Genomic DNA, 24614 nt, shown 5'->3' with positions numbered 1-24614 from the left:
TTTTGCGTAACTCAAAAACTAATCGAACCAGAGCTGCCACAAATACAGATATTTGTGCAGACATAAATTAGGGACCCATCAATTATTTCAGTTGCTGTGATTTCTGGCTCTACCAATGTTCCTGAATTTTAAAGTAGTCCATAAACTATTTATGTTATTTAAAAGATTAGATCGAGAAAATTAAATACTCCGGAGAAAACGGTAGGGTCCCAAATTTATGCATGCACAAATATCTGTATTTATGGCAGCTCTGGTTCGAGAAATTTTAGACTCATTCATAAAACATTAGTCAATAACAAGACCACCAGAAACTATCAATAGTAACATTAGATGATTCAGGGCGAGACGGGCACAGGCCGCGAGTGTTGCGGGACACTGCGGGGGCAGCCCCCCGTAGAGATCACCTCTATCTAGGTTTATTTATTTTCCTAGATCTACTGTCCTCTATTACCTTTCTTCAATTGGGTCACCCCTGCGAAATGATACTTTCTACGAAAAGATTTTCCGTGAAAGGGTACATCCCGCGTAAGGTTTTTCGCGAAATGGTATTCTGCAAAACTCTATATTCCGCGTTATGGTCAACAGAGAATTGGGTATTTTAGCGGTATTTAAATTCTCACATATTCTGATAATATATGATGTCACTGTAAAGTCATTAGAAGACTTTTTCAAATTTGACGAGTGAAAGTAATAAAAAAAGCATTTTTTTCATTTAAAAATTTTTTTTAAGATAAGACGATAGCTTATAAGTAAACCATTTTTCTTCTCAGCTCGCCTTAGACAACACAGTGGATAGATAAACTATGATCATCAGCCGATACAGGTTTCATATGGGAGCTGTCAAAAGCTCGGTCAAAATGAAAAGCTCTATCAGAAAGATAGAAGAGAGGAAGAGAACTTCTGACATCATTTCAATCAATCGGTTTGGTTGATATCTGTCAAACAGCAAATCATTCTATTTTTGATTTTTATTAATTTTTTCATCAAATATTCACTTAATTGAAATAAAAAAAGAACTGTTAGATTCAGAAAATGACGGGCTATCAAATGAGGCAAAAAAAGCAACTTTTTTGGGAAAATTACAATACCCAATTGCTGTTCGGCAAAATAGTATTCGGTGAAATGGTTTGTAAAGATGGCGAATATTTAAATGCTACCTGCTTTATTTTATCAGGCTAAGCAATGGGGAGAATTGTTTTCTACTGTACTGTGAGGAAAATTTGTATATTAAAACACCCATGAACTCCCCAGAAACTCGCAAAACTCAAGATTGTGACAAAGGTCATCCGAGATTCACGATTTATGTACAACACAGTTTAATTTGTGGCAATACAAAGTTTGTCGGGTCAGCTAGTTACCAATATTTGCCTTTTCTAAGACGCCGAAAAGTTTTGCGCAAAATTTTGCAGTTCGTTGAAACCTCGTATCGTTCCGACTACCGGAGGAAAAATACTGTTCAACGTAGAAACAGATCACGAATACTTGTTTATTGTTTGGTTTAGTTTGACTTCGATTAGTTTTAATAAAACAGAATCAATAGAAATAACTCCGAAATCTGTTGAGGATTGAAAGTATTTAGCTTTTTACGATCCATAATGGCGCACAGCATAATCCATGTTCGTACAGTATTTGAACAGTATTTTTGACATTTCTGTATACATCGCAAATTTCTTTTCCGCACGTTCTCACGGCAAAACTAAGGGGAAATGCGCGATGTTACAGAAATGTCAAAAAGGCTGTTACAATAATACGAATGCGGATTTTACCTTCCGTCATTATGACTCGTAAAAAGCTGGATACAATGTTACTACTTTGATAAATGTTACTCAGGGTACCCAACAAACATTTTTCTTGAATAGTAGCTTATTCAAACGTTGTATAGCTAATTACTGGGTAACAAGCGCTTGATTAGCTATTATGCAACAGAAATGTTTGTTAGGTAACCAACATGTTTTGGACCCCATCAGCAGCTTTATATAATTTGGACACTTATTGCTGATTGCAAGGAAAATTGTACCATCCAAAGTGCGATATCGCTCATAAAAGTGCTATTTTACTTTAAATCGTTTTGGTATCTTCGGCGCACTTTTTCGTTACATTCCAAGCACCAAGTGCGCCGAAGAGACCGAAACGATTTAAGCTAAAATAGCACTTTTAAGAGCGATTTCGCACTATTGATAGGACAATTTTTCTTGCAATTAGCAATACAGCAAAATCAAATGGAGAACCATACAATGCACCTACAATGCATGGAGCATGTATACATGAATCGTATTATGTATTACATACATACAAAGAGGCTTACGTAGTCCTACGTTACCTATGCGAGATTAGAACATCATATACCAGCGGGGTATCTGGGGATCACGGTCAGAGCTGCCACAAATACAGATATTTGTGCATGTATAAATTTGGGACCCATCAATTATTTCAGTTGCTGTGATTTCTGGCTCTACTAATGTTCCTGAATTTTAAAGTAGTCCATAAACTATTTATGTTATTTAAAAGATTAGATCGAGAAAATTAAATACTCCGGAGAAAACGGCAGGGTCCCAAATTTATGCATGCACAAATATCTGTATTTATGGCAGCTCTGATCACGGTACTCCACCCCATTGACATCTCTATATCGAACTGCAGTAAACGTCAGCGACAGCATGTCCAGCGGGCCCAAATCAGACTGCTGGCAGTTGAGTGAAACGCAGTGCTGACATGCTATCTCGTTTTCGCACACACGAGATGTTGGCAGCGAAAATATGGTTGCCTGCCAATGGGGTACGGTACTCTGATCCAAGCTTTGATCCAACAATCTCTTGCCAAATTGATTCAGTGTATCATTTGCGAGGGGTAGTACTCGCATCTTTTCAACCTTTTCATTTTCTGATTTTCTGATGCAAACAGTGTCACTGTGTGCGAAAAAGTGGCAAAAGTGAAAATTGCTGTCCATCGACGCAAGAAGAAAGAAATCGAAAGAAAACAAGTTGAAAAATCGTTTTATGCATTTTCCCTGAATTTGCATTTTGCTGAGTTCATAATTTACTAGTAAAATCGCAAACCGTCGCTTTAAAGTTGCAGGCGTCCAGTTAAAATAGTGAATTCTTGGCGAGAAAACATTGAATTACGATTAGAAAACATTTGCCATTAATCACTCTGCTAAAGTGTAGTGAAAACCTAAAAGATGGAAGCTCTCATACCGGTGGTGAACAAGCTGCAAGATGTATTCAATACAGTTGGTTCTGACGCAATTCAACTTCCGCAGATCGTTGTCCTCGGCAGCCAGGTAAAATAGCAGGAATTTTATGATTCGACCGATTTTTCCACATACGCCTTGCGTTAAAAGCATGAATAATTATGTAACTAATCGAAATCGGTCGGCGGGAGGAGGGGAGCTTGTTTTTTTGTCATCTGAATCAAATTTGTTTTATGTCATGCTTATAATTAACTGTTTTTTAAATTGTTAAAATAGACCTAAATTTATTATTTATTGCACCTTGAGATAACTTATGTTTTGTTTAATTTTCATTGAAGAGCTCTGGCAAGAGTTCAGTGATCGAGAGTTTAGTTGGACGAACATTTCTGCCGCGAGGAACCGGAATCGTAACGCGTAGACCGTTGATTCTTCAACTAGTTTATACGCCAATGGACGACCGAGAGCACCGTTCTGCAGAACAAGGAACAGTCAGCGTTGAAGAGTGGGGTCGATTTCTACACATTAAGAACAAGATTTTTACTGACTTCGATGAAATTCGATCTGAAATTGAGAATGAAACGGATCGCATGGCTGGGAACAACAAAGGAATTTGTCCGGAACCAATCAACCTTAAGATTTACTCAACCAAAGTGGTCAATTTGACTCTCGTTGATTTGCCGGGTATAACGAAGGTTCCAGTTGGAGATCAGCCTGAGGATATTGAAACACAAATCAAAGATTTGCTAATTCAGTACATTGAAAATCCCAATTCAATTATTTTGGCTGTTACTGCAGCTAATACAGATATGGCAACCAGTGAGTCGCTGAAAATGGCCAAGGAGGTTGACCCTGACGGTCGTCGAACGTTGGCAGTGTTGACGAAGTTAGATCTGATGGATGCGGGTACGGATGCTATTGATATTCTTTGCGGTCGAGTGATTCCGGTAAAGTTGGGCATAATTGGTGTGGTTAACCGGTCGCAGCAAGCGATAAATGATAAGAAAGCTATAGAAGAGCAACTTCGTGATGAAGCGGCGTATTTGCAGAGAAAATATCCGACTTTGGCTACCAGAAATGGAACCCCTTATTTGGCGAAGACATTAAATCGGTTGTTAATGCACCACATTCGTGATTGCCTTCCCGACCTGAAGACGCGAGTCAATGTGATGGCATCGCAATTCCAGTCCCTATTGAATTCGTATGGAGAAGATGTCACTGACAAAAGCCAATGCTTACTGCAGATCATAACGAAGTTTGCTTCCGCGTATTGCTCTACAATTGAAGGCACTTCGCGAAACATTGAAACCACGGAACTCTGCGGAGGGGCTCGAATTTGTTACATTTTTCACGAAACTTTCGGCAAAACTCTTGACTCAATTCATCCATTGACAGGACTGACCAAAATGGATATCTTAACAGCAATTCGCAATGCAACCGGTCCCCGACCGGCTCTTTTTGTACCGGAAGTCAGTTTTGAACTTTTAGTAAAACGTCAAATTCGAAGGTTGGAGGAACCCTCGCTTCGTTGCGTTGAATTAATTCATGAAGAAATGCAGCGCATTATTCAACACTGTGGCACCGAAGTGCAACAAGAAATGTTGCGTTTTCCTAAGTTGCATGAAAAGATTGTAGATGTAGTTACTCAGTTGCTGCGTCGCCGTTTACCTACAACTAACTCGATGGTCGAGCATTTGGTGCAGATCGAGCTAGCTTACATCAACACGAAGCATCCTGATTTTCACAAGGACGCTGCCCTGGTGCCAAGTCTGTTGAAAGCGGATATGCAGGACCAGTGGGCACATTTACATCAAACTGGCAATCCACCGAGTCGTCGAGCCCGTCCCACACCACAACAACCTGTGGTTCCAATTCAGCAGAACAATTTCGAGCCAGCCGTTGACTCCAATCACGTTAATGAACACACATCCAGCTGGTTGTCTAATATTTTACCGCCGCCGATTACTGGACAGACACCGCCGGGCACGCAGATGCCTCCAGATAGCGCAGAAAATTCGGCTACCAACACTCCCACCCACGGAGTGCTGAGTCCATCGAAAGCGGTCAATCTTTTGCCAGATGTTCCGATTAACCATTCATCCCGGAAGCTGACTGATAAGGAGCAAAAGGATTGCGATGTGATTGGTAAGTTGAATTAAGATTTCTTTTTGATTTGTATGGATGAGTCCCAGTTGGTTTCGAAGTACGGCACTGGTCTAACAATCTAGTCGTTTTATGTTCGAATGCCGAACGGGACATGCTGTTAGAGTCAATATCAGTGTTTGTGGCTTGAGCAGCCAGGCATGTTTAAAAACTGCGTGCCTTATTTGAAAAACCCTACGAAGTTTATCAGGCTTGGCATACACTTTTCGCTTTGATTTTGCTCTTTTGCTTACTGCTCCTGAGCCAAGCAGAATTTGAAAAAGTGGTGTATGGGGCATTTGTAGAGCTAGTAATTATCTATAATATTGTTGAAGAAGTTTTATCTTTAGTATTTACGGCGCTGTAGGGCAGCAATGCCATTGGTAGCAAAAAGAGCGCTCTTTTTGCTACCAAGAGGGTAGCAGCCTTATAGCGCCATAAATACAAAATGCACAGTAATGCTTACTTCAGCAATATTGTAGATAATAACAAATTCTACAAACGCCCCATACGTCACCTTTTTAAATTTTGTTTGGCTGAAGAGCAGTAATCAAAAGAGCAAAACCGAAGCGAAAAGTGTATGGCAAGCCTGGCTGCCGTGTCTTATGAAATGGACTGCACGCATCAAACAAAGCAACCGCGACCGGTTTTGGTGTTGTATTTTATGTCGAATTTGTTTATTCAATCCGGATTGGAACTGGATGAACTTTTTGTGTTCATTTGCTCCTATCTGACAGATAAAATTCATCCAGTTTCAACCCGGATTGAATAAACAAATTCGACATTAGGTATCGATTTTTAACACTTCGGTAACACTCGATATCACGTACGTTAGCTTCGTAAAAGCACCTCGGAAATGTGCTGGACAATCAGCGTGAACACTTATCTTATGTCGAATTTGTTTATTCAATCCGGGTTGAAACTGGATGAATTTTATCTGTCAGGTAGGAGCAAATGAACACAAAAAGTTCATCCAGTCTCAATCCGGATTGAATAAACAAATTCGACATTATTGTTAGCGATAGTTTTTCATATTTCCTTTTCTATTTCATTTCACACGGCCAATTGGAATAAATATAAGCCGTCTCAACGCGTATTTCTTACAAACTTTTTTTTTGTCGGAAGATTTGACCACTGCGACCATTATTTTGATCTATTGTGGTATACTTCTTCTTTTGTCTAGGTATTAGTTGCCGACATAATACTATTGATGGAAGTGTTTGTCATTGTCAATTCATACCTCTTCTCCCAGTCCGGCATTGAACTTCTTATGAAGTTTATTACCTGATTGGGATTTGCAGACCAGACTTCGAAAGGCTCCATTGTTCCTTTACCGAAGATTCTTATGTCGAATTTGTTTATTCAATCCGGATTGGAACTGGATGAACTTTTTGTGTTCATTTACTTCTATCTGACAGATAAAATTCATCCAGTTTCAACCCGGATTGAATAAACAAATTCGACATTAGTCTGCGAAAAGTTAGTGCACTGCACTGGCAGAGCAGATGTTCTGCGGTTTCGCTTTCGAATTCGCAGAGTTGGCAAGTATCATTGTCCAGCCTACCAATCGTTTTGAGATGGCGTTTGCTCGGACAGTGACCTGTAAATAGTCCTATTATTATGCTTAGTTCGGTTTTCTTCAAATTAAGCAATGATAGGCTTTTTTTACGGTCTGGCTGTATAAAGCGCTTAGACTGTCTTAGTCCTGTAGAGGATTTCCAATTTTCCTCTATTGTTTTGTGTTCCCATGCCCGAAGTTCGGACACAGAAAACAGACTACCAGGTAATTGACAAAAAGTGTGTAAAAGGTTTTTATGTAATCTACGAGTATTCCTTTAATAGCCCACCCCTCGAGCAGTAAGTGGCAAACTAAATCTTGATGTCGCTGCCGTCGATGCTATGTAACTCCAGCACAAAGAAATATTGATAAAGGTACATGGATACTTTTTTATGCGTTTGGCAAACTATTTCTGGAGGGCGCTACCGACAGATTTTACACACAAAAAATCGATTACTTCCTTCGAGCCTGTTAATCTGTTCTCTGTGGTTCGGATTTAAGCGCGCTTGATGGCACACCACAGAACGGTTCTGGGCCGATAAAGTCCGTAGATGAACCCTGCCTCGCTAAAGTATCGGCTTTTTCATTTCCTTCCACTCCGCAATGGCCGGGAACCCAGTAAAGGTTTACTTGATTCTTTTCCGTCAGTTGCGTCAGTGAGAGGATACACTCCCATACTAGCTTTGAATTACAAGTACAAGCTTTAAGTGCTTTAAGCGCAGCTCTGCTGTCAGAAAAAATACATATCTCGGGTACTTTTTCATTTCGACGTATCTGCAAATGAGAGACTCTCTTCGTGTCTCCTCTCTTCCGCCGTTTACGGCGATACTAATGCATTTTCATACATCAGCTTTGCATGAATCGGTTACCGGAGTCACTAGCTAGCTAAATGTTTTGAAAATTTTGTTTTCAATGCATTAGTTTCGCCGTAAAAAGCGGAAGAGAGGAGACACGAAGAGAATCTCTCATTTGCAGATACGTCTTAATGAAAAAGTACCCGAGATATGTTATTAGCATATCTATAGTTTCTAACCAGGCAGACACGTGTACATTCGTAGATTGCATATATTTCAGCCTGGAATACTGTGGGCCAGTGTCCCATTGGTATAGAACTATTTATACCTGGGCCTGTGATGCCAGCTCCAGTAGAGCTATTCATTTTTGACCCATCTGTATAGAAACGACAGAGCCCTGGCGGATACTCGGGCCTCCTTGTACCCAAGTATCCCGTCCGGTTTCTATTATTTTGAAAGGCTTTACGAAGTTTGTCTTTGTTTCCATCCAATCTTCGTTGTTGATAATAAGCTTGCTCAGCTGAAAGTTTTTGAGGATTGACAGCTGGCCACTTATATCTCCATCACTAACTAGTTTGTGACGTGTTATTTTTAGTGCATGTTTCTCCGCCTCCAACTGTATTACCTGATGGAGGGGTAAAAGGTGCTTTTGATGGTGCTTGAGGCTTTTGATGGTGAGCTTTTGACTGCACCGGTAATTAAATTACACGCTAGCCTTTGTAGTTTGCCTAATTTTAATTGAGTGGTCCTTTTTTTACCTTTGGCCACCATACGAGTGAGGCGTATGTTAGTCTTGGTCTGATAATGGCTAGGTATAACCAATGAATCATACTTGACCTCAGACCCCATTTTCTACCGATAGTTTTGCTACACACCCAAAAAGCACTTTTGGCTTTACCAATTACATACTCAATGTGTGCGTTCCAGTTTAATTTGTGGTCCAAAACTACACCTAAGTGTTTTGTCTCAGTTGAAAATTGTAAAACTGTTTCACCCAGTTTTAGGCTGGTAATAGAATACCTTTTTCTGCGGGTGAAGGGAATTATGGTAGTTTTAGAAGGGTTGATGTTCAATCCTTCTTGTGTACACCATTTTATTGTGTAGTTTAGAGCAAACTGCATTCTTTCGCCTACTGTACTATCGAATTTTCCCCTCACGAGAATCACAACATCATCGGCAAATCCGACTACTTCAAATCCCTGTTCGGTTAGGTTTTTGAGCAGCTCGTCTACGACCAATGACCACAGCAGAGGCGATAAGACTCCACCTTGCGGGCATCCTTTTGTTGTTTTCCTGGTAAGGGTTGTATTTCCAAGTACTGCAGTTATTTCACGGCTACTCAGCATTGTTTGGATCCAATTTGATGTGTATTTATCGAACCCGTGTTTTTTCATTGCTTTCAGCATTGACTGGCGGGATACATTATCAAAAGCTCCCTGTATGTCTAGAAATGCAGTAAGTGCAATTTCTTTCGCTTCTAAAGATTTTTCGATTTTTGTAGTAAGTATGTGTAATGCGTCTACAGTGGAAACGTTGCTACGATACGCGAATTGGTATTTACTTAGGGGGCGGTCTTAATGTACATCGTTTTGACGTGAAGATCAATAAGTTTTTCCATAGTTTTCAGCATTATGGATGTCAGACTGATTGGTCTAAAGGCTTTAGGAAGTGTTGTATCCCGCTTCCCGGCCTTTGGAATAAAAACTACTCTGGTTTTTCTCCAGCTTGTAGGTATGTAGTTTAGTGTTAAACTGGCCCTGAATATCCCCGTGATGAATGGAATTATTACCATTTTGCATTGTTGGAGCATTATTGGTAGAATTCCATCCAGTCCCGGCGACTTGTAGGGTTCGAAGGAGTTAATTGCCCATTCAACTTTCGATTCTGTAAAGATATTGTAGGCTATATGGCAGGCGTTTGCGCTAGCATTGTTCTGACCAGCGCTTTCACCGCCTAAGTCCTGAAATTCCTCTGCAAGAATTGTCCGCGATCCTGGGAAATGTTTCTCCATCATAACACTCAAAGTTTCTAAAGAATCATTCGTAAAAGTACCATTGTCTTGTTTTATTCTTCCTAGTCCGTTTGTGTGGTCCTTAGAAAAGGTTTTTTGTACTCTCGCGACAGTCGGAGTGTTTTCAATGCGTTCACACATTAGTCTCCATCCCCTTCTACGCGATTTCCTTATTTCTCTGTTATACTCTGTTAATGATTTCTTGTAGGAGTCCCAGTCAGCAGTTAACTTGGCTTTGTTAAACAACTTCCTTGTTAACTTCCGAAGCTTCTCCAGTTTTTTGTTCCACCAAGGCGCGTCTTTGTTAGAAGTTCGCGTACTTATTGGACAACTTTGGTTAAAAAGGGCTATGATTCTATTATTAAACATTTGCGAAGAATCTTCCAGTTCGTTGACTGTCTGAATTTTGTTTTTGAATGCATCTTCGTCGCGTAAAAGTCTAGAATAAAAAAGGTCCCAGTTTGTCTTTTTAGGGTCTCTATAGGTTTCCGTCACTAAATTCCCTGCGTTGTAATAAAATATAATTTGTTTATGATCTGATAAGGAGGTTTCATCAGATACATGCCAATTTTCAATATTTTCAGACAGTTTAGAGCTAGATAGGGTAATATCTAAGACTTCTTGCCTGACTGCATTTATAAAAGTTGGTTTATTACCTCGATTACATATTTCAACGTTGTTAGATAATATATACTCAAAAAGGCACTCTCCTCTTTTGTTTATGTCTGTACTACCCCATACAGTATGATGGGTGTTCGCGTCGCACCCAATGATGAACTGCTTGTTGTTGCGTTTACAGTGTTCTATAAACTCCATCACTTCTCTAGGAGGGGCTTCTTCTGATTCTCCTGGAAAGTATGCTGAGGCCACCATTATTTCGGTTTTTCCTCGCGTCGTTGGCAGTTCTATTTGTACAGCTACTATATCTCTTCTGATGAACTCTGTAATTGGCGTAAAGTTGATGTTAGTTCTTACCAAAATAGCAGATCTAGGTGTTGGCTCGAAGTCATCATAAAGTAGCTTACCAGATTTTGTTGAAAGTCCTAGAACTTTAGTTTTATTTACCCATGGCTCTTGCAGCAAGGCCACGTGTATATTTTCATTGGTGAACCTGCGGCAAAGGATTCCACTTGCCCCTTTGGCGTGGTGCAGGTTCACTTGAATGAATTTAATTATTTTGCTCATTGTTGCTAGTTTTACTTGCAGGGGGCTTCTTTCGCTCCCCCTGATCTCGATCATTTCCACGGGTTTTGTTCGAGTCCGAATTTTTCCGAGTTTGCTGCAGTACTCGTTCGTCTCTTGGCATCTCTCGTTTCTCGCGCTCAGTACACTCAGTATTAAGCTCTCGATTCCAGGGATTTCCTGCCCTTATCTTCCGTGGATATATTTGACCAAATTTATAATTTAGTCGGTATTTCCAATCGACGATTTTTCTAGCAGAAGCTTTGTCCACCGAAAGGATTAGATGAACGTGATTCCTGATGGGCTTTCTCTTTAAGACCCTCCAAGTGTCCGTGACAATATCGTTCTGGCTCTCTACTAGAGCCAAAATGGTTGAGTTGTCATTTGTGCTACTTTTTGGAAAGAAAGCAGCCATGATTTCTGGTTTAGGGATGGATTTGCTGTCTACGACCATTAGCTCAGCTGTTTCCCATGGCCTGAGGTCCGGCACAACTTTTTTCAATCACTCCGCAGTATCCTGGTCTAGGCAGTCTATTACCATGAACCCGGATTTATATCTACAGTTGGTGAATTTGGGTTTAAATACCTCTTTCCTCTGCTCTACCACCTTGGCTAAGATGGTCTCTTCAATTAGCTCCATCTTTGCCGTCGATAGCTCAGACTCAGGGTAGTTTTTGGGCAGCAGTCCGACCTTAAATTGGCTTAGGACATTGGAGTAGGTTGGAGGCGTTTTAGTTTTACTCGTCGGGCCGTTTTTGGACCCTGCAGAGCTTCTAATCACCGCCATCCTACTATTCACTGATTTCTTCTGAGGTGTAGCGGTTTTAAGGCATTCTCTCTTCCGTTTTGGATTAGGTTTACCTTCACTACAGTTAGAAGTATCAAACTGCCTCGGTCTTTTGACTGTTTGGTTCTGATTCGCTTCGCGTTTTGACTACAAGTAGTCGGGCCTCTGCTTCATCGTGCCCTTCTTCTAGCAATCGCTTAAACCGTTTGCGCTGAGAACCATTCAGTCTTTTAGCAAATTGTCTACCGTGAGAAGCTTTGCCTCCACTCTCTTGTGTCGGTGTCGACTCCTCACGGTTTATTTTCCGAAATACTGTTATGGCTTGTGTCATTTCTTCTCCCTGAATGACGCCATCAGAACGGGATTTCGGTTCGTCGTACTCAACTTTAGGCGAGTTCAATATCGACGATGTGCACGAGGCAATGTCTTCGAGTGAACTGCTTTGAAGTTAGTCGACTATTGTTTCAGTTTCCATTTTTTCCGCCATGCTGAAATTACTGAATTAAATTCCTAAAAACAAGTAATAGAAAGCGCATTAAATCGATTAAAATTTGTTTATTTCAAATTTTTAATGAATCGATATGAAATTTATCGATTATTGATAACTTTCATATCAATTATCGATCTATCGGTATTGCCCTATAATAAGTATTGCCTAATGTTTGGCTGCACTGTCAGATTCTGTGTGTGAGCTTTCCACAACAGACCAGCTGATTGGAAACGAGCATTACGGTAACTGTTCGGCGTTGGCATATTTATTTGCATAAACATGAATGTAATTCACAGTTGGCACTGCATGATTTCACTTACGTACCTTTATGTTTATTCAGGTTTACCGCAGATATCTACCTCCGCACTTCAGCTCCTTGGTAATGTTGCGTTTTGCAGCTCGGTTTGCTGAAGGAGAACACACACCCATACACTGACACTGCACTTGGGCTTTGTTTCGTTGCTCTTTGTTGGAAGCTAGCACTTCAGAGCAATTTTAATTAGCACTACACGACCTAAATCACTCAAATTATTTATTTGTTCGCGTACCGTGAACTTATTCTTCCGTATAGATCACTCGCAAACAATTTTGAGCGGTAACGCACTTTAAATTACGGCTTTTTAATCGGACGATTGTTTACACCAGTTTAAAGCTTAGGAAGTGTTGCCACCGTTACAAACTTGAAAGCACTCATGTACGGTGGATGCCGATGTCAATTAACGTTTGGATGTGTGTTAACCGAGCACATTGAAATCCGGTGCCGAAAATATAACAAATTTAACGCAGCCTTCGTTTTAGCTTATAGAATATTAAAGTACATAGATACGCCACTCTTTGTAGATTCAATCGTCAGACAAGTGACTCCTGACGGTAAGAGGGTTTACTAACCCATCATAGTGTCCGTAAAGTGGTCTTATAGGCACATGTTTGGCTATGTCATCTGTCACTAACACTTTTGTAAAATGAGAAGACGATACAAAGACTATGATAGTTTAGTAAACCCTGCCGCCAGTAGATAGTGCTGATAGCATACTTTTTACTTATGCATGAGGAAATCAAATACTGGCATTTCTAATTCCTTTAATAGTCTAATGTTCTAGGCAATGGTAGGGATTATATAAGCTCGGTTCGGTGTTTACCCATGCCTGCGAACAACGTGTTCCTTATAATCATGTGAAAGATTTGTGCCTTCAGAAAATAAGCTCAAAGTACTAACCATGCCGTTGTCTTGTATCCTGAGCAGTTAGCTGCAAAGTCTGTCGAATGAAAAGAGTAGATCAAGGCTCGATCGAAATGTAGCTCGTTCGGAATGTATCGTTCAGTTGCTTCTTCTGTTTTCCGCACTTAGTTCTCTGGTAGTATCTCTTCTGAGCATGCGAACTGCTTATTATCCGCCCTTGAATGATGATATTTTTACTCTTTTTCCTTAATTTTTAACATTACTTTTTAACCAATCTGCTCCCTAGAGTCAGAAAGTGCAAAAATTAGTTTTAACCCTCCGTTACTCGCGCTGTTGTATTTTGTACAACGCTTGTGAACCGTCAACTTTATTTCGGTATATCTCAGGATTCCAGCAATAATGAAAATAACTGTTTCAAGCATAGTTGATCCCCAGACCAAGATCTTTCAAACGGTGGAAAAAGTTTCATAAGTTTTTACCCAAGTGACATTAGTATTCTAGTGAATTCTGTTACGTTTTAGCAAACCAATAAATCGAAATTGGCGCGAGTAACGAAAGGTTAATTTGACTTTGGACAAGAGGGTTAATTACGCTCCTCGATGCAGACCATTTTTGGCGACAAATCGCTAATCGAATCAGTAACGAATTCAGTAACCGTCTCCCCTTTTTTCGATTTTGGGCTACTGCTCTCCAATCGCCCCTAACACTCGCTTCTCTACTGTCCTTATCAACAGCACTCATCGAACGGGTAGAGGGTCTGCCTCAAAGTCATCGGGATCTCTTCTGAATATTATTTTGCTGCGTGACCAGCTCATTGTAGTTTGCCGTGTTTTAAAAGCTTCACATTATCCGCTTCTTTGTATACAGTTGGATTTCGATTTTGGCATGGTTCGTTTTTGGCATGGTTCGATTTTGGCATGCCTCGATTTTGGCAATAAAAGTATTCGTTTTTGGCAACACAAGATATTTTGCTTCCAAAAATATGCTTAAATATCAATCAGTTCCTGCATAAATGCTATAAATGACTAAGAAATGATGCCCTCAGTATGTTCGTGAAAAAAAGTTATGTGGTTTCGAACAATAATATTTTTATTGCCGTAGGACTAGGTCTTAGCGCAGGGTATCAATAACTTATTTGCACCGGACGGATAGCTCTTAGCGGACTTTTTAAACATAAAATGGTTGCAATCGTTGATTAATGATACTTAGTTAATTTCTAAAGCATTTACATTAAATTTTTTCATATCGAAAAAGGGTCTCGATTTTGGCACGGTTTGGATTTTGGCAACATAGGCGACACGCATTTGTTGCCAAATTCGAAATCCTACTGTACTTGGTAAATTTCGCGGTTCATGCACATGTGCCACACTCCGTTTTCTAAACTGCTGCAAACAATTGATCGCCGGATCACTTACACTTAAAAACAGCACGTCCACGCTTCACGGCCGTAGAAGACCACCGGGAGAATTAACGTCTTATACAGCACGAGTTTCGTACGGAGTTGCAAGTTACAGGACCTCAGCTGGATACGTAGTCTGTAGAAGGGGTGACGCGCTTCTCTGCACGCATGCCCTTCGAAGAGCACTTTTTAACGGAATGTTGCGCAGCAAATTCGATAACCCGTTACATTGCTTCAAACCATCTGACGTCATGAACAAGGCCGATGTCTCATCCGTTATCCTGACGCTTGATTTCGAACCATCAAGGGTAGCACGTATCAACCCAACCATATTAAGGCGTATTCCGCCACAGTTCGTTTCGCTAAACCACAAACGAACAGACATAACACTCACTGTCCAATTTTTTGCACGCTGTAACTGTCATTCCAAATTTAGTGTTGGTTGGGAATGTCTACGTAGTCGCCAAAGTAGTGCTTCCACGAAGGAAGGGGAAGGCCGATTAAAATATGCTTGCTCGTCCAAAGGCACTCCTAATATGGTGCTAGTGTTCAGGTAAAATGTGCGTGACGATATTTTTCGGGGAATTTTTTTCAAAGAGCAATGTTTTTCTGTAGTTTAACTGAATCCTACGCCGCCTTGCATTCTATAAACAAGTGGTGAGTTTTCAAACTATAAGCTTTTCAAAGTTTTCAAACTATTCTCGCAATTTATGGACGATTTGTCGCAAGGTGAGCATTTGGTCCGTCGTAGAGTATTGCTCTCGAAGCCCACACTGGTATTGGCCAAAAAAGTTTGCCTGCAACGGCCTCAGTCCATGAAACAAGATGGAGAGAATTTTGTATGCAGAATTGATGAAAGTAGGTGAGCAACCTCGATCGACCAGGTTGAAGCCGACTTGCGTGTGTCGAGACGCTCAACGAGTTGGCGACGAGTTGCCCAAGACCGAGTACAGTGTAGAGGAATTTTGGTGAATTTACAGTTCACCCTCCTCAATCGTTACCTTACTTACCCAGTCTGACACATAAAACGGATACCTAATTTTGCTTTTTTTATTTATTTATTTCGTCAACCGATGTAGACTAGTATAATGCATATACAGTTTCTTATATAGAAGTCTTATAATTAGATGGTGATTAAAAAGTGTTCTTATTCCTTTGTTTCGTTATCTACGCGTTATGATTACGTATTGAATTAAAGTGATGTTTAAGTCTATGCCGAGACATTGTAAAGTCAATGGTTTCGCAGTATTGATTGTACGCTGCCATCATACGATTTAGTGGACCGAATTTTGCATAATTAGTACGATAATGGCTTATGGCAAATAAATTTCGATTACGAAGTTGCCGGGTAGGTGTATAAAAGTTCAGTTTTGATAAAAGTGTTGCTGAGTCAATACGGTGCGAAACGATATCGTTTACAAATGAGACCATTGCATAAATACGACGCTCTTTTAATGATTGTATATTTATAAGCATGCAGCGTGCTTCGTATGATGGAAGAGGAAATGCTGTCCAACCTAATTTACGAAGAGCATATAAGAGAAATTGTTTTTGTACTGATTCTATTCTTTCTTCGTGCGTGATTGAAAAAGGAGACCATACAATACTGCAGTATTCCAGTATTGACCTCACATAAGCAATATATAGTGTTTTGATGGTGTATGGATCTGAAAAATTATAGCTAAAGCGTTTAATAAAACCTAGCATGTTGTTTGCTCTGTGTATTATTGTGTTATAATGGTCGATGAAAGTTAGTTTGGAGTCTAAGATAATTCCTAAATCCCTAACTTTTTCACATTTTTCTACTATTTGATTTCCTAATATGATTGATATTTCCGGTGTAATTCTTTTTCTGCTAAATGATATAAGGTTGCACTTTTTTACATTAAGTTCTAATAAGCTTTTTTTACACCATATGTAGAATATGTGTATTTCGTTCTGGAATACATTGATGTCTTCTTCATTTCTTATTTCCAAAAAGAGCTTCATATCGTCGGCATATATTAGCACTTTAAGTTCCTTGAGAATGAAGGAAATGTCGTTTACATACAAGATAAAAAGAAGAGGTCCCAAATGAGAGCCTTGAGGAACACCAGAAGTGACTTGAATTGGATTCGAGGTCTTTCCGTTAAATTTAATTATTTGTTGGCGATTAGTTAAATACGATTCAAGCCACTTCAGGAGCCCTGGCTCAATTCCAATTTTTTGCAATTTGAAAAGCAGCATTGGTATGTCAATGCGATCAAATGCCTTGCTAAAGTCCGTATAGAGTGCTTCTACATGGTTTCCATTATCCATTGCATTCAGTGAGTGGTCTATGAATTCCAGTAAATTTGTCGTAGTCGAACGTCCTTTGAAGAAACCGTGTTGCATTTCTGTAATTCTGTTTTTAATTTGAAGGAATAGTTTTTCATTGATAATAGCTTCAAAAAGTTTTGGAATGCAAGAGATAATGGCAATACCACGATAATTACGTACGTCAGATTTCCGGCCCGATTTAAAGATAGGCACCAGAAATGAGCTTTTCCATATTTTTGGAAAGATTCCGGATTTTAGTGATAAGTTAAAAAGCCAAAACAGAGGAGCAGTGAACTCTATTGCAAGATTTTTTATGAATACTGGAGGGATTCCGTCAGGCCCAGGACCTTTTGAGGCATCCACATTTTTCAAAGCCTGCAAAATATCCTGAGCCTGAAGTTGGTTAACGCCAATATCCATTGAAGAATCCGGAAAAAATGCAAAATAGTCGCGATCGCGATCTTCTTCAGAAAATGTTGTATAGATTTCTTGAAAAAATTTTGCAAAAAGCTTACAAATATTTTCCGAGCTATCCCCAACATTTTCATCAAGATGCATTATGGATGGAAAATTGTCAGATTTTAGTTTAGTTTTCACGTAATTAAAGAAGTTTTTAGGACTGGACTTTATTTCAAGTTCAATTTTTGAATTGTACTCTTCAAACGCATTGCTGATTGCAAAATTTAGCTGGTTGCATACGTCCAAATATCTTGCTAAATTTTCAGTACTGGCATGTTTTTTATAATTTTTATGGGCCTTTTGTTTGCGATTTTTCAAGTTCTTAATTAGAGATGGTCGGGTATGAAAATTTGAATACCCGAACCCGACCCGTACCCGATCAAGAAAAAAATTAAAAACCCGTACCCGACCCGAACCCGCAAGTTTATTATTTTTGATACCCGAACCCGACCGCAACCCGACGGGTACGGGACGGGCCCGGGTACCCGACCATCTTTAGTGTTAAAAAGGTCAATAGAGATACCCGACCCGACCCATACCCGGTTTCAAAAACAAAAATTAGAACCCGTACCCGACCCGAACCCGCAAATTATTTTTTTTCAATACCCGAACCCGACCCGAACCCGGCGGGTACGGGTACGGGTGCGGGTTTCGGGCAAATTTTCCGCTACCCGACCATCTCTATTCTTAATCTTACTGTTATACCAGACTGGACTTTTTGTATTTTTGTGACGTCTTCTTTTCTTTAACGGTATGTTCTGTATCATTACTTCTAATAAAATTTTATAGAATGTGTCTACAGCAACTTCGACATTTTCTTCATTCTTGAGAATAAGTTGCCAATTAACACAGTTTAATCTACGTCTAATGTTTTCATAGTTTGCCTTTTCGTATTCAAAAACTTCTTCGAACTCGCAATCGTTGGGTCTAAGGTATTTGTGTATAAATAAAGAATATTCAATTGCTGTGTGAAACGCCTCATTTTTCCATAGTGGATTTAATGATTCAGTCACACAGAAGTCTTCATAAATGTTCGTAAGCAAAAAATCTAGATAGCAATTTTGTTGGTTTTTAATATGGTTAATTTGGTTCAGCCCCAAATTGGCAGTTTTGTCGAAAATAAACTGCAGTGTTTCATTCTCCCCAACGATTGGGAGTAAGATGCATTCATTTTCAGAGTCTGGAATGAAGTCAGCATGGCGTTGATTGAAGTCTCCATAAATGTGAACTTTAACCTCGGGAGGCAGTTGTGATAGAATGTGTTCGGCAATTTGGAAAAATGCTTCGTAAGTTGTTTTATGAGCTTGGTCTGGAGGAAAATACACCGAGGCGAATACATGTGTTTCTCCTGCTAAATGTGATTTTACCCAGACATGCTCGAATTCTTTAAATTTTGTTGTCGTTATAATTTCGGAATTGAAATTAGACGACAAAGCTATGAGGACTCCGCCACCCGACTTCTTTTGAGACTCAAGAAAATTTCTGTCGTCTCTGAATACGTTAAAGGCACTTCCAAAAATTTCTTCACTTTTTACGCTTTCATTCCAGCTTGTCTCAGTTGCCAGAATAACAGAAAAGGATGAGCTATGTAAATTTTTATAAATTTCCTTCATTTTGGCTGGACTTTTCATGCGATTGAAATTTTGACAATAAATCAATATTTCAGTCACATTCTGTTTTAGTGAAGAAATTGACGGAAGAGGGTCGGTTGAAGAAATACTTAAATTAGTTACCTCTTTCTCATCGAAAGGAGTCGTTACTTCCGAAAATTCTGGTTGGTGCTTCGGACCGGATGGCTAAATTTACCGGCGCTTTCCCTCGCACGTTGCAGGTACTGGATTCTCTGATTGTTGAGATGCCGTCGATAACCTTCCAAGTCGTCAGATGCTGCCTGTTTCGGTACACCAAATTCCTCATGTACCTCGAAAAAGATTTTCTGCAGGTCCTGCGCAGAGACCGGTAGTCCTTCTGAAGCCAAATTCACTTTTATGCTGGTGTTCGTCATACCTTCGTAGCAGAACGTCGGTTCCTTGTCGTGCATGTATGCCAGGTAAAGACGAATGAGATACATAATTTTCGGATCTCGCAGTCGCGCTTTCAGGAAACGTCCGTCTCCGCCAGCTGATTGCTGCGTTAAGCTGACGATAGGTGGACGCATCGGGTCGGGTGTCCAGGTAGATGTTGAGTGCGATGATGACGTTGACGGTGTTGACGCAGTGCTATTTCCCGCTGGTGGTGATTCAATTCTATTGTGTTTTGTCTGGTGGCCCGTGTGGTAGGGGTTTAGAATTTCACCCTTTTGGAAGTCAATAAACTTTGGCACTGAAAGTCCTGCAATTGGGTGGTCCGTATTTGATGGTGGACCAGCAAATTGTACTTTCGCTGTGGCCAGTAGCTGTTTGTCCGAAGCATTCGTACGGGTTTGGTTACCGATTCTATGATTGCTATTTATATTGTTCTTAGTTTTGATGCGCTGTTGTTTACTGCGTTTTCTGCTACGTCTGGCTTTTTCCGCAGCTCTTTCCTGAAGCCTACGAGTCCGTTGTTTGGCGTCATACATCGACCAGTTCTGCATCCAGCGCCATTTATTGCCCAAAAATCGCCATCCTGGAGATGAATGGTCAGTCTTAGGTTGTAGATTTTCATTATTTGCTGATGAAGCTTCTGCTAATTCTTCCTGTAATGTTTTCTGTGGCGGCGAAACAGCTGTTGCATTCGTTTCAACAGCAGACACAGCTGTTGAGACCAATTTTACCTCGTCCAGAATTTCGCGAAGGGTTGACTCGCAATTATATTGAGGTAATGATGTGTCGGCTCTTTCCATCGATAGAGCCATGTCGGTTGTCAGGCTTGATAGCCGTTCGTCCAAATATTCTTTTATTTTTTGTGACATCATTGAGTTTGCTTCGTTGATGCCAGTTATGGTCGTGTGCGCTTGTGAGTCACACGACTGAATGTGCTGACTGACCGCGTTGCACATTTTGTTGTTATTTGTGTTTATTGCTGCCAATGTTACTTTAACGTCGCTGAGCAGTTGTTCGATGCTATCGAAAAGTTCCGATACCAGGCAGAATTTCTTTAAGTCAGCAGCAACACGATGGTTAGCGTCGGTCTGTGAGGTAATGGCCTCTATGAGCTGCTCCTGTTGATGAAGCAGCTTCCTCACGTCGGCCTCCTTCCGTAGTATTTCCTGGCAATCGGCGCACATAGGCACCATGAAAGCCGTGATAAAATGCTCACGCTGCCGCTGCACTCCGATGCATGCTGCATGATATTGTTTGTTACAATATTCGCACTTCCATAGGAAGCGGTCGTCACTGATACCACACGATTTAACTCCGCACGGCATGATTGATGATAAAAACGCGCGATTAAAACACAAAATTATTCACTATGTTATTGGTAAAAACGCTTACGCGACGGTTTAAGCGGTAAAATAAATATAATTTAAAATTATGAAGAGCGCGCGCAGCAGCGATTCGAAAACGCGTGCGTCCGGTGTGACTGCCACTTGGCGAAAAAACCATCAGATTCGTGGATTCTCTTCACGTCTTGCCAACTGGATTGCCTTCTCTGCTGTCTCAGCACTGATCAGCATGTCGTCTAAGTAATGTTGATAACAATGGCATGAACGGCTTCCGGATACTCCTGCTCAAATTGCATTGCGTGTGGGTTTTTAACGTACTGAGCAGTGCTTGGAGAGCAGTTCGCGCCGAACTGCATTACGTACGTGCTGGGAGCTGTGTCTGCTTCATTCTCCTTCCACAGGAAACGTTGATCCTCCATCCTCACTTGAAAGAACATTTCCCGGAGACAGCCACATGAAACTCCCGCAACCGTACTAGAACCGACAGGAGAAAGGCCAACTGATCAGGGCCTTTGAGAAAGTCGTATGAAGTCGCTGCCGCGTCCCAAACAAGCCTTGTATTGCCGGGTTTATTGGGATTGACTACAGGAAACATCGGATACTACACTCGTTCACGTATCATGTCTAGTTCCTACGCCGAGAGTTTCCTGATGTAGTCCTTGGTAAAAACAGGTACTACAGATAGCCATTCCCCTGGCTGCAGCGAAGCTGATTAGCCTCAGATTTTTGTTGTTTGCGGTAGGATGGAGGCTTCTTCTACCAGTTACGGGGCGAAAAAACTCTTTGCGTCCGACCTGTGCATTTGTATCCCCGATAAAATATCTTTATGTCATATCCTTCTTCTCGTCATGGGATTTGTCGTTCGTCGGTGCGTACTCATTTATCAGGCTGTTGTTAAAGAATCCCTAATCCTCAACACGCATAGACGGTCATTGATGGCCCTCCCCCTTATGACACAATTTGTTTTCCATGTAATACGAAATTCAGCTTTATTGCCGCCATTGTAATAGATGTGATAGTTGAATATCGTGCCCACAATAGCTTCTAAGGTGCGGAATTCGCGTTCTCCCGTTTACGGCCATTATTTTTTCCAGCTCTCTTGCCAGGATAGCCGAGTTGTCCCTTTTCATTCGACTGAATCCATACCGGTTATTCATTTCCTAAATTGTTCGTAGTATAAGATTTTCAAGCATGCCGCCTTATAAATCCTGTTCCGGGTCAGTCGCTGTTGTACGCCGCCCCTAACCTGGGATACAGCCGCGTACCTGGTAAGGAAACAACGATCCACTGTGCAGTGGAGTCACTGCCATGAGCCGCCCCTGGCCTGGAGATATCTTTCCCTGTCGGTTAACGTCAGTTAGTCGCCTGTTTCTCATAGATGAGCAACTTGATTTTAGCGCTATAAGCGAGGTAATTTGGCCATACAGGTTTAGAGGGTATGAGCAATTTGTGAAAACATAGTAAAGACGATTGTTTACCTGCTTTCAAAATGCTATCTAAAGTTCGTAGAAATTTGCCATACAAAAAAGTATAGCCTTGGGTTTATACCGTCTTTAGATATTAACTTTCTTTATCGACAGACTTCGCAGCCGGCTGTACAGGAACGGGGCCAGTGCAACGATCCTACTGATGCTATCTAGCAAGCACCACCTAGTCGAGATTCGAACATACGACGACTGGCCTGTTAGATCAGCGTTGTACCTCGAAGTTAACTGAGCGGCCCGATTTGCCATACCGCTTTGACTTAAACTTGTACGCCACTGCTTTTAGTTTAAACTATTTCTAAATGTTTAAAAATTCACGAATCAGCTCAACTAAAATCTAAAGTTATCTATTTCTTCAACTTTTCAGAGCGCCTCATCAAATCCTACTTTTACATTGTGCGCAAATCGATTCAGGATTCAGTGCCGAAAGCGATCATGCACTTCCTGGTCAACTTTGTGAAGGATAACCTGCAGTCCGAACTGGTGACACATCTGTACAAATCCGATTCGGCCAACGAGTTGCTGAATGAATCGGATCATATTTCGATCCGGCGCAAAGAAGCCAGCGACATGCTTAAGGTGAGTGTCACGTATTTAATCCTATCTCTGAACTTGGGCTAACTTTCTGCTATTTCTACATTTTTTTATATTGACTACTCTCAGGCACTAACCCGTGCCAACCATATTATAAGTGAGATTCGTGAAACGCACATGTGGTAAAGCCCAGACGCGGGCCAGTAACAATGCGTAGAAAGATCGACTGTACATCAAAGGAAATAGAAAACACACGCTCGGCTGATGAACGCGTTCGGGTGGTCCAGCGTAAGCTTTGATTAAAAAGAAAAACAAACAACTCTAGGCATTAGACTATTAGATTTTCAGATTGGTTCCCGGCGTTTGTTGTCCGGCTGTTTTTCCTAGTGTGAACACTCTCTACCCGCAACCATTTACATTTACGGAATGCATTCACTAGCTGTTTTTATGGTAAATCAAGAACTAGGTAAACTATTGTTACGAATTGAATATTCATCTTGGTTATGATAGGAAGACGAAAGAACAGCATTGCAGTTTCACCTTGTTTGCATGGCAATTCAGATGATATTTGATTTTTCTGAAGAAAAAAAAACGAATTCTTTCTAGTCTGCTATCTAACGACATTAATTACATCGATTTTTTAGAGTTGCTCAAATTTCACCTATCGTTTCTTATAACAGACATTCAGTTATATGCCAAAGAAAAGGCTGTAGTTTATAAACGATTACTATTGGCTTGTTTCCATTAAACTGTACAAGTACTGTTAATCAATCATAATACATTAGGTTATTTTGGTCAATAATAACATTTGTTTACTTGAAAAGCACTGCATAATATAATTTCTTTTGCAAATATGTACAGAATTGTTTGATTTCATGATTTTCGATTCGAAAATGTTGCTAATCATATAACCATGAACCGGTATCGTATACTATTCAAAACATCAGACATGTTTCGTTAACTAGTTAAATCATCGAAGGGAATTGTTCATCTGCGCACCTAAACAACAGAGTATTTCATTTCGCAACTTTAAAACCGAGAGAGAAATTTAACAGCATTAGGGTGCCAGCGAACTGGGACTCATTGCTTTCTTTATAAAACATAAAATATAAACTTCGTAATAGTACCTATCCCTAAAAATGTTATACCGAAGGTAACAGACGTACAGGAAACTTGGGAAAACATACTTTAAGTGAAAAGCACAGCAAACTATGCAGTACTAATAGACACAGTGCCATTATTTTCTCGAATAATTGAGCAATCATAGTTTGCTTATCATGCAGTTCAGTACCGCAAAGTGAGTTTGAATTCGAACAAATTAACCGAAGCTGGCTTTTCTAAGCAATATTACGTTCTCTGTCACTCTGTAACATATGAAATGAAATGAAAAATAACGTTTTTCGCAGGTTTAACTCTAGACGGCTGTTATCTTGGGCTATAGAACAATCTATTCGCTTTTGTGGGTTGTTAGCAAAAACATATTAATATTAACAACTGTCGATTTAAAATGAATAAACGAAAGACAGCAAAGGAAAACAAACTACACAATAGAGCAATTTCTTATAAAAATATACTCAATAAACAACAGAAAACTGGAATAAATCGCAACAAATGATGTGTCATTACTATCAATACAATATTTTTCCTGAAATTCATATCCGAACTCAACAATAATGGTGAGAAATGATGCTTCCAGGCAATTTTTTAACCTACATGCGCTTCTTTCTAGAAATAGACACATT

General features: G+C 40.3%; 1 protein-coding gene across 1 annotated transcript; it reads left to right on the top strand.

Annotated features, from left to right (window-relative positions):
* Positions 1–2965: 2965 nt before the first annotated feature.
* On the top strand, positions 2966–24488 carry LOC128741966 (dynamin-1-like protein). The gene is made up of 4 exons (XM_053838112.1): positions 2966–3280; positions 3529–5332; positions 22706–22917; positions 23002–24488. Exons 1-4 carry the CDS (start codon positions 3179–3181, stop codon positions 23056–23058), a joined length of 2175 nt encoding a protein of 724 aa, XP_053694087.1. The 5' UTR covers positions 2966–3178; the 3' UTR covers positions 23059–24488.
* The last annotated feature ends 126 nt before the right edge of the window (positions 24489–24614 follow it).

The sequence above is a fragment of the Sabethes cyaneus genome, chromosome 3, assembly GCF_943734655.1.
Source record: "Sabethes cyaneus chromosome 3, idSabCyanKW18_F2, whole genome shotgun sequence".
In the NCBI taxonomy this organism is placed as follows: Eukaryota; Metazoa; Arthropoda; class Insecta; order Diptera; family Culicidae; genus Sabethes; species Sabethes cyaneus.
The sequence above is the reverse complement of the archived record's forward strand: the minus strand, read 5'-3'. Positions and strand labels throughout refer to the sequence as shown.

Coding starts and splice junctions, on each gene's coding strand:
- LOC128741966 (XM_053838112.1), top strand. CDS start 3,179: ATGGAAGCTCTCATACCGGTGGTGAACAAGCTGCAAGATGTATTCAAT. Junction 5,333..22,705: donor AAAGGATTGCGATGTGATTG/GTAAGTTGAATT, acceptor TCAACTTTTCAG/AGCGCCTCATCAAATCCTAC. Junction 22,918..23,001: donor AAGCCAGCGACATGCTTAAG/GTGAGTGTCACG, acceptor GACTACTCTCAG/GCACTAACCCGTGCCAACCA.